At 36.4% G+C, this 12,082-nt stretch overlaps 1 protein-coding gene across 1 annotated transcript in view; it reads right to left on the reverse strand.

Moving 5' to 3' along the window:
* Nucleotides 1-12,082, reverse strand: part of LOC130052885 (uncharacterized) — an 87,972-nt gene that overhangs the window by 31,352 nt on the left and 44,538 nt on the right. Inside the window, exon 4 of the mRNA XM_056159048.1 lies at nt 2,327-2,812. Coding sequence (XP_056015023.1) covers nt 2,327-2,812 — 486 coding nt within the window. The remainder of the gene's footprint in view (nt 1-2,326; nt 2,813-12,082) is intronic.

Below are 12,082 nucleotides of genomic sequence, written 5' to 3' on the forward strand. Positions count from 1 at the left end.
ATTCGCCCCATGGGCACCCAACAGGGCTTCTCCCAGATCCCCTGCCTCATAAAGTGGCGCCCCCTTAACCGCAACTCCTGGATCCGCCCCTGTTCCACATGAACGTTTACACCGTTTTAAAGGCCTTATTTCTTATCTCCTTTGAAGTTAGCTCAACAAAACAATGAAACCCATGCCAAGAAATCCCGTCCGCTCTGGACGTTTTGGGTTCAACAGAAGCACATTACATACTGATTAGTATAGTAGCCGCCGCTTCATCTCTTAATTGTGGTCAATGATTTATAACGGTTTTCCTACATCGGAGATTTAACTGAGAATTTCTTGGCATGATTTTTTATGGGGAGGGGGGGTAGTAAAGTGATTGAAAATATAAACTACTGTATCAATGCACAGTGTGCATCAAAAAGGTATGTTTAATATTCTACAAAATAAGCCGGCATCGGGATCGATCGTCTAATTTGCAAATGTCACCCTGCAAGGTTCACCCCAACAAATATATGCCCCAAATACTTTCCTTTTGTTTATTTAGGTTGTATTTCTTTTCACCTCCCTAACTCCACCTATTACTTCATCGTGTTCTGTCACCATGAATTGGGCTTTTCTTTTTCTATTTTGTGAGCATCTATCAAACGTTCCGTTCAAAGTTTGATATGTATGGAAATCCGAAAAATTGTTTCATGCAATTCTTATGTTTGTCGCTTATTAGAGGGTCAATAAAATTAGAGAGAATGGAGGCAGGACTTTGAAATCTTAAACAAGCGATATAATACATCTTTCTCTTTCGATTTATTTCAAAATATGTTATGATATCCTTCCTTAGCGGTCAAGCGCAAGGGGGGGGGGGGGGTACAATTTGTAATTTTTGCCCTTACGCATTTTTACGCCAAGACTGTGGAAAAATTTGGTGTGTAAATTAATTTTAAAACATGACCAAATAAGCCGATATGGAATCAAATTATGTTAATTTGTGTGTTTTAGCTGAATACACAAAACTCCTGACCGTGATGTCAGACATCGGTAATTTGTCATACATGTAGCCATATTGAACAGAGACCCATCCACATACATTGAAACAATGTATACATTAAGTAGTTTTTCAAATAGGAAATTATTGAATGGTTTAATGTACTCCACATGGACACTCATCTTTGCAATCCTTCTGTATCTAATTACTACATTGTAAGTATTGCGGTGATTTTGATTGTCACACCTTATAATGTTTTTGTGATAGACATTGATATACTGTGCCGTTTTCAAAATGAAGTTCTCCCAATTAAGTAATTCAAGAAATCAAAAGATTTTGTCATTTATTTCTCCTGGAATGGAATAAATTATAGTTTCTTTTATCGTTTAATACATTTTTCGAAACAAGATACCACGATTTATCTTAAATTTAAATCTGAATCCGCCACTGCCAAATCCTTTATACATATCGGATTCGTTCGCTTAAAAAGTTGATGTGATACATAATACATACACTGTACATGTATTATACCAGGTGTATATCTAAATTACAAATAAAAGCAAGTTAGATTTAAGAAAGCTGTGTTTGGGGAGAATTGTTGAAAAGATGTTTGAACTTTTACAATGTTGTTTTCTTGGGGGTGGGGGGCTTTTCTTCGTTGTATATGAAATTTTAAAATTCAAATCTTTTTCAGTATGATTTTTTTATTAATGATTTTCATGGCAAGTTAAAGATTTTAAAATACTAATGCATTAGTATGGAGTATATTAAACGGTGGATTATGTAGAGGACTACCCCCTCTCTGTGTAAGTTCTGCTTCCCCTGTTCATAATTACTTTGCAAAATGCTGACTTCCTCAAATTATTATTGCATACAATATTTTCCGTTTTCCGTTCCCTCTTCCGTTTCATTTTCCGGTCCACGTTTTAGCAACACTCGTATATACGTCTGTTGATATGCCGCATTATCATACATGTATTCATTGTACTGATAAGAAAATGAAAACATTGATGGGGCCTGTGGAGGTTGTTGTGTATTAAAATTTCGTTCAAAGTATGTTCTAGTACATGAATTTTACAGGTATTATACTATAATACTACGCAAAAATATTTAGACCCAAATTTTTAATTTAGAGATGCGTCATAGGTATGAATTGATAATGCATTAAAGTGTTGTATACTTTTACATCATTTTTGTTACAAAGTTCAATATTAGGTGACATATGCAAAATGAATTGGAAATTGCAAATGTACACAATAATCATATCATAATTGTCAATGATTCTTAACAAAGGATTGGGTAATCAATGTAGAAACATTCTGTGAATAACAAAGCCAGGTGATCCATGATAATCATACTTACAACGTTTACTGATACTGCGATGAATCTCCCAATCTGACACGGTACAGTGTGTGATGATGTCTAGCTGTAGTCTGTCTATAAATAGCTCGTACATCTCACCCGGTATATACAGACATCTCTCTCCATCACTCCTCTCATAATCCCACGACCGGCAGTATTCTGATATCACGTCACGTGACGCCGTGGTCAGGAAAAACTTGAGATCACTGTCCTCCACCAGACACTCCGTAACGAACGCGTACATGACGTCATGTTGGATGTCGTCAGAGGCAAACGTTATTACATCGTCCTGTCTTTTTATGATTCCATCAGGTAGAGGTTCACCTGTCTCATAATCAGGTGTGGTATTTTCACCAAAATACCTTTCTTTGATCTTATTGAAGTTGCTTTGGTAGGAATCCTCTTTGACATTCAACATATAACCATCAGCCAATAATAGGCAGTACAGCGTGATTTTGTCGTTTGTTGAGTAGCCATGGTATTTACCTGAAATTCGGAAAATACAATTATTTAAATCAATAAATCATCGTACGTTATATTGTGCACGTGTCTTTATCATAAATCAAACTTGTAATGCACAATAACACCAACACACATTCCAGCAGTGTTGTACATGTGTTTTCTAATCAAATGAACCCCGGAGGTTGAAGAGTGAGGTCCATAATTTTATGCAATATACCACTATATGATAATGTCTAATGATGACCATACTTCTATACAATGTACGATTAAATGTTTGTGTTCGATTGTCTTTTAGCTGTGCGTTAATTAGAGAATTTATTTCTAATATGGAGACGTTACAAACGGTAGATGCACAACTTAATACCTTTAATGCAATAGCTGTTATGCAATTCTATTGATTTTTTTTTTTTCAGGAATGGTGAGTTTCAAACAATTTCTTAGTAATTCTTTACGATCCGAAAACGCCATGCTTATTCAAAACACCAAGAGTTAAGACCAAAACGTATGGCGACAAAAGGTTTGACAAAGCAACCGCCACACTCTGGAATAACCTCCCAAGTTACATCCGCAACGAAAATTCTTTCGAGCTTTTCAAGAAAAATTTAAAAACTTACTTCTTCAGACTTGTTTATCACGATTTTATGTAAGCCATTTCCAGTGACAGTATTGATATTCTTTTTTATGAAACCTTTTTGTATGTATTTTCTGTAGTTTAATCACGATTTTGTGTAAGCCAGAACTAGAATTCATATTCTTTTAATGAAACGAATATTTTTTTTTACACTGTTTTAGGTATGTTCAATTTTTAATTGTAGTTTATTGTTGTTTTAATGTAAAGCGCTTAGAGTAATTATTTTTTATTATATAATGCGCTATATAAATACTGTAAATAATAATGGTAATGATGATATATTGAGTTAGATAGGGTTTTAATGAACACCCCCCCCCCCTAATGCCCCAGCCCCGGTTACTATTTTAACAAAATATACAGAGTGAGTTTCATATTAAAACCTAAAGGCATAGAAGAGAGTCAAACCCAAGACCTTTCACAAAAGCTCCATCCACTGTGCCACTGAGGACGATGACAACTTTGGAAAAATTAAACAATACATGTTTTATATCACAAAATTCTATACTAGTATCATATATAATTCTGATCTTTAATTCTGACTGTTATCGACCCCCCCCCCCCCACCCCCCTGTGACTTCGTCTTCTCAATTTACGAAGCAGATTTTTTATTTCTTCAAAGAATGGTTTAATGATTATGTCAATGCTCGCTAGATTGTAAGGCACACACACCAACAGAAAACGACTGAAGGAGAGCGAACTCTGCTTTTATTTTTAATCATGTACAATATACCTCCATCAATTTATAATGCATTAAATTTGCGGTTTACAGTACTCAACTGGTAAAGAAATGGAGTACAGAGGACAGCGGATTATGATGCAGCATAACGCAGATTCCCTTCTATTCGGCGATACTAAGAACGCGGGTTAATGTCGTTAATAAATGATACACTTCATCTCGAGATACTATTGACTGATTTATTAATTGAATATTGTTTAACGTCCCTCTCAAGAATATTTCACTCATATGGAGACGTCACCATTGCCGGCGAAGGACTGCAAAATTTAGGGATAAGTTCGGCGCTTATGGCCTATGATCAGGGAGGGATCTTTTTCGTGCCTCACCTGCTGTGACACGGAACCTCGTTTTCTGCGATGTCATCCGATCGACCGTCCCATTTTGTCGCCTCTTACGACAAGGGGTACTGAGGATTTTAGATACCATGACAAGGAAAGATAAGCCCAAGATTGATGTAACACAAGAAATAATGTCATTCTTACGGAAGTCGATAGGTGCTAGGCTATATAATCAATACTGATTTAACTGTCGGTCGCCACTTAATTTACGTGTCGGCCGTAACTTCATTTATCTGACTGTCACCACTTATTAATTGGCGGCCACCACTTATTATTCGGCGGTCGTCATATGAATTAACCGACGGGCGCAACATAATTTCACTGGCGGTCTCCACTTAATTCATATAGCGGTCACCGCTTAATATCTATATAACGGTCGTCAGTAATTCCCCCCCCCCTCTCTCTCTCTCTCTCTCTCTCTCTCTCTCTCTATCTCTCTCTCTCACACACACACATAAAATGAAAGATGTCCAATCGCTTTCCAATAGTTAGTAATATATATTTGATATACAATTAAAGTATTATTGCTTGTCAGTCGTGCTGTTAATTTACAAAGTTATATAACTCTTTATAATACTAAATGACGATAGATTCGCGTACGAGAAAATCTTTATGTGTACTTTATACACCAACGCATCAGGCACGTAGAACCAGGGTGAGGGGGGGGGGGGGGGAGGGGGGGGGGGCTGACCCTCCATTTATTGACGACGTTCATTCCCCGCTATTTTCTCCTGCAAACTTAAGTAATTTTCACATGTGAAATAACATTAATTGGCGGATTGACCCTTTTCGTGATAGTAATGAATGGTTAAAATTTGGGCATAAGTGAACTTTTTAGGTTCCTTTTCTGCTTGTCAACAATAGTAGATAATTTCTCCTCCGACTGTCCCTACACTTTTAAAAACGATGCCACGTGTCTGCATACTATTCTAAATCTTTCAAAAATAATTACTTAGCAGTATGAATCAGATTGGCTTTGAAATTGACAACCGCAATGTATACATTAAGGGGCGACCGCCAGATAGAATAAGTGGCGGCCGTCAGTTAATTTATGTAGCGGCCGCTCATAAATTAAGTGGCGGTCGTCAGTTCAATGAATATGAATTATATACCCTGGCACCTATCGACTTCCATAGAAAACGATACTACGTACCTGCGTAACTGTGTACCATTCTAAATATTAAAAAAATAATAATCACTCAAATGTTGTGCACGCTGCTGGTGTCAAAACGTATTACACGGCATTACAGCACGGTAACATCTGGGCTGTTTTATATGAATAAAACACTTTACACCAGTTATTCTCTCTCTCTCTCTCTCTCTCTCTCAGAGTAATGTGTTAATAAACTAACAACGATTAATTAAAACATGACAATTGTTTACTTTTTCTCTCATTTTATGACATTCATGATGACGTTACGATTGTAAACAAACGCGATTTCGAAGATATATGTGCAGTGTACGATGTCGCATTTAGGCCTAGCCTATTCTAAAGCCGTCCAGAAACATACACAGCCGATTCGTTAGAAGTAAAAGGGCAGTTATAGATCAGGCTACATCCGATATTCTCACGAGTGAGTGGCAGACAAAGAAAGTTACGGACAAGCAGGCACAACCGCACACATGGTGATACAGTTCTTATACAGTACTGTACAGACGAGAAGGGGGAATGGAAGAGTGTTAGCGATGTAGTACCCGAATCAGAGGATGCTGATGTAGTAATGAGTGATTCTGTAAGTTTTTCGATATACAAGACATTTTCTATGAAAATAAAATCTACAAACTAGGTAGACCTGTACTTAAATTGATCAGCGATCTTCCCGATATCGCCTAGTTGGTCATGAGCGAAGCTCGCTCCTAACGTTCAATGTATCATTATCGAAGCATCAGTTTGATTAAAAGTGCAATTTTGAAATAGCATTGTTTTAAAAATCGCCGACGTAAACAACGAATATTCAATTCATTAAAAAGATTTGGTGTATGTGTCTTGCAGATCTTTTGAGGGACTCTAACATGTAAGTTTGAATTAAACATGTGTTTCTGTGCAGTATACCATTTTATTTCTGTTTAGATAACTTTGGAACAATTTTAGCAAATTATCACTGACTCTAAATTTGTAACTTAGTAAGTCCCTTGTGTCATGCATGATCAAATGCCTTTGACAATAGAAGGGGGGGGGGGATCACCCAAAATATCTTTATTTGAAATTTGAATTTAGAAATAGCAATTGTCGAACATTGTCAAAAAAGCCCCCTCCCTTTTTCTACGTGCCTACATTGCCATGAGAACCCCTTACAATTCTAGGTTAACCAGAAAAATATCCGTAACTGTGTCTGTTTAATCAATGTTATACATGTATTCAAAAAACGAAGTGCAAAACGAAATTGTGATTTCGCAGGATACATACATGTACATGTGTTTATTCATCAAACAATTTTACAATGTAAGCGTTTCGTGTTCACTTCAGTGATGTGGTGTTTACACATATACATAGAAAACCATCCTATACAGTATTAGAGACATGCACTGAATTATGGATAGTAAATTTCAGTTAGGCTGCATGCATGCATGTAAGAATTAATTCATACCTAAATCCTCGTACCATGATTATATTCAATATATTTTTTTTTCTAAATCAACATATATTGTCTATGGAAGTAATATCTCTGTGTAACGGCGGGTGACGTGTTAGTTGTTAATCGCGCATAAAAATATGTGCCAAATTACATAATTATAATATACATTTTTATTGTAATCATTTAAGATTACAATTATTGCATGACGAAGTACTCAAAATCACAAGATGAGCGAAACTATTTTGGAGAGTTCATGATGGACTTTTCTTTTAAAATATTATGATAATATACTCCTGATGGTTTAAAACAGAAAAGTTAATGAAGATAACGGATGAAATATCGTAGGGCCTCCGTGGCCGAGTGGTTAGAGCATCGCGCTCAAAATCACACGGCCTCTCACCTCGCGCCGGTAAGTGAGAAAGTTTCCCAGTTTACTCTCGGAAGGTCGGTGGTCTCTTCCCAGGTACATTGTATCTGGGTTCTCTCTTCCACCAATAAAATCTGAAAAATTGTTCAGTGTGGCGGAAAACATAACTCATCAATCATCATTAAGTCGCAAGTTTTAAGAAATGAAACTTATAATTCTTTGTTTGATACATACATCAAACAAAGAATTATAAGTTTTATTTCTTATCATATAATTATGTTTTTAAGATAGAAAAACAAATAGTTTCTCCCATCAAAAAGCTTGAATTAACGTTTCTGAAAAGGCGCGTAGGAATACATATAGGCAAGAATGAAAACAAAAACAAAACGGCATGGCTGTGCGTTCAGGTCAGGAACAGTTACTGTGCAGATTTAAGGTGGGTCCTTAGTCCTGAATTTTTGGGGTTTAGGTAGCATTTTTTTGTTTGGAATCAATAGATTAACATTCAGAGTAATGAAAAAAGGCAAATTAGTTAAGGATTTCCATATTAATTTTCATTACAGTCACTACTGAAGTCGTGTACCCCTATGTAGATTTTTATGAAATTCATTGGAAACAGTTATCTGTTGTTATTTTAAAATGAAAAAAGAAATAATAATTTAAATTGCATTTATTTATCAGGAAACATGTCAATAACTAAAACATATTTCATTTTCAATATGTTCATCAAGTTTCAGTATAATAAGTGCAAAATTATTGAATTAGCCTTATTCTCCAAAATGTTAAAAAACAAACTAATATGGACACAACTTCCTTATAGCATGGTTTACATATCATTTTTTCTGTTTATATTAGTAGATGTACATCTGCTATAGTTATTTATGAAAAAAAATCCATACCTTTCCTAAATAATTTCAAATCTATAGCTTCCAGAGTATGTATACCCCAATAAAAAACCTAAGTCTGGCACCATACAGCTGAGCTATTCAAAACCACTGATGGATTAAAATTTTATGTAATTACATGAAAAGACACAGATAATAATTCCTTATCACCTTGATAAAATGTTTGTGAAAAATATAGGAAATCTATTGCATAATGGACTTGATAAATAATTTAATGAAAACAGAGTTATTGTCCTTGGATTCAATATTTTGAAACACATTGACTATTCAAATATAACTAAGACTTTTGAAATATTTTATGGCTAACAAGATTTTTTACAATAACTATTGAAAAAGACTCCAACAAAATTTATGTTCCAGTCATTAAATTATTGACTTTGGAAAATCTTATGACGTCACAGGAGTGTGGAACTACGTTAAATGGATTATACGCCAAATTAAAGGTGCAATGGTTAAAAGCTGAATTAAATATAAAGGAAGATAACAAGTGGTGACTGGATTTATGCAGCATCGTGTTGGAGGAGACGTTGAACACTGGTTGTGTCGTTGGAACGGTGGAATGCAATTCGGCTCCATTTCAATATCGAGGAAAACGTTTAAAACGCACTCGTTGACTGAGCCCCATATAACGCAGTTCAATTTCATTGATATTTACCAGATCAGAAGTCGCCACTTGCTCCGTCATGTTATCGATCTCGTAAAGCAGACGATTCATACCGGGAACTCGTGTAATCTGTCTACTTCTACCAGTAAGTGGTCTACGTCATCAAATTGACTATTCTGCCACGTCATCGCCTATGTATGTTGTTTCTTTAAATTAATTTGTATTTTATTCATATCTTTAGTTGTGTTTATTTTTGATAGTAATGAAAAACAAAAATCAAACAAATGCATTTTGTTATATATAATGCTTGTGTGGAAAATCCCGTGCTAGAAATAGCGCTAAAATTAGAACGGGGAAGGCGCATTCCAGAGAAAAGTAGTCCCGCGTGCTTAGTGCAGATGAACTCCGAACGAAATTTTGACAGAGAAATCAAACGAATTTTTCAACCAATCAGCATCGTTTATAAGTCATCACTTTAAAAGTTATTAAATGATTAGTGTATCCATTACCTAAATATAATGTCTCAAGAAAAATATCTACAATGTAATTAGTTTTGCGCTTTGTTAGCCTTAACTGTCATATCCCTGGCATATCAATTTCATATTTTTCTTTCATCGAGACTTATTTTAACGTGAATCATATATCGATGTGATGACGTTGCGTTTTCACGTCATTTTGACGTTACCAAAATTGATGCAAAAAGCGAGCGCGACGTCTCAGAAATAAGAATTATTTTTGAAATTGGCAGTCATGTATGAATTCAGTGTCGTCCGCCAGATGAATTCAGTGTTGTCCGCCAGATAAATTCAGTGGTGGCCGCCATTTGAATTAAGTGACGACCGCCAGTTAATATATATACCTATGTATATGGCGGCCGCCAGCAAATAAGTGGCGACCATGCACCAGTTAATAAATGGCGACCGCCAGTAAAATGAATATCAATTATATACCCTGGCACCTATCGGCTTCCGTACATTATATGTATATAATTTCAAAAACAAGTTTGAGTTACATGTAGAAAAAGTTCAGTCAACAACGTATGACGACTTTATATGTTACACGAGCATAAAGAGAGAGTGATGGGTCCCCCACCTCCTCCAACATACACCGATATTGATAGATAAAACGAATATGTTTCTTTATTCTTAAACACTTTAAGTTGCAAACTATTATTTGTTATTCTTGTGGATGAAGTCCTATGCTTAATGGTTATTGTGGTGTATATAAGGGTGAACATTTCTCGGGGGACGTGAAATAACCAACCAACTACTACCATCCACACTTTCGTTAACATCACACACACCCTACCTACACTTTCGTTAACACCACATACCACAACCCTTATTTTCATTAACACCACATACCACCACTTATACACCACGTACCACCATTCACATTTCCATAAACACCATTTACACACAGCTAATGCCACATCAGATGCTAACACTTGTGTTTTAACACTTTTTTTCTACACCAATCACACCACTACCTATACAGGTCTGAGAATTGATAGTTTTACATATCAATATCAACGAAAGAGATAGATCTACCGTTATTAGTTTGCATGTATTACCATCATACTACCACTCACATTTCCATTAACACCACCTATACACCACATACACACCACTTACCACCACATACCACCACCTGTACACCACATACCACCACTTACCACCACCTATACACCACATACCACCACTTACCACCACCTATATACCACATACCACCACCTGTACACCACATACCACCACCTGTACACCACTACTGCCACATCAGATGCCATCACTTACATCTTCTTTAACATTACTCACACCACTACCTATATAGGTCTGAGAATTGATAGTTTTACATAGCAATATCAACGAAAGAGATAGATCTACCGTTATTAGTTTGCATGTATTACCATCATACTATCATGCATATTTCCATTAACACCACCATACCACCACTCACATTTCCATTAACACCACATACTACCACCTATACACCACATACCACCACCCATATACCACTTACCACCACCTATACACCACTCAAACACCACCTATACAATCCATACCACCACCGGTACACCATTGCTGGCACACCAGATGTCATCACTTACATCTTCTTTAACATTACTCACAAAACTACCTATATAGTTTTGCATTTCTTAGCATAGCAATATCAACGAAAGAGATAGATCTACCGTTATTACTTTGCATGTATTACCATCATACTACCATGCATATTTCCATGAATACCACCATACCACCACTCACATTTCCATTAACACCACATACCACCACCTATACACCACATACCACCACTCATACACCACTTACCACCACCTATACACCACTCAAACACCACATACCACCACCTATACAACCCATACCACCACATGTACACCACTACTGGCATACCAGATGCCATCACTTACATTTTCATTAACATTACTCACACCACATCCTATATAGGTCCTAAGTTGTGCATTTCTTAGCATGACAATATTAATGAAAGAGATTGATCTACCGTTTTTAGTTTGCATGTATCACCACCATACTACCACCCACATTTCCATTAACACCACATATCATCACCTATACGCCACATACTACCACTTATACGCTAAATAACACCTACTCCCCACTATCGGCACACCAGTTCCCATGACTTAGGGTTTCTTTAACACTACTCACACTATTACCTATATAGGTCCTTAATTTTGCATCTCTTTCCATAATATTAATTAAAGAGATCTCAAGAAGAGACGCCGCCGCCGCCAGCGAAACAAGGCCAGGCAGTAATGGGGTAATCAACCTCTAGACAGTGTGGGGGGCTTTCATAGTCCCCCCGGCCCTTTTAAGGGCCACCCACATCTTTTGAAAAGATGCTGTATATCACAATGCTTGAGAAACGTACAAAAACTAAGTGGTAGTGTGTGGTGTACAAGTGGTGGTGAGTGGTGTATCAGTGGTGGTATGTGGTGTTAATGGAAATGTGAGTGGTAGTATGGTGTTGTTAATGGAAATGTGCGTAAAATGCATCTAATGCAGGATACTCTTTTTTCTTCTTTTTTTCCATTTTCAAGAGTAGGCTATAAATAATCAGATGCGGAAAGGGGGGTTTCTTTAGGTGTCAGAAGTGTGTCC

This window comes from Ostrea edulis, chromosome 3 (genome assembly GCF_947568905.1).
Source record: "Ostrea edulis chromosome 3, xbOstEdul1.1, whole genome shotgun sequence".
In the NCBI taxonomy this organism is placed as follows: Eukaryota; Metazoa; Mollusca; class Bivalvia; order Ostreida; family Ostreidae; genus Ostrea; species Ostrea edulis.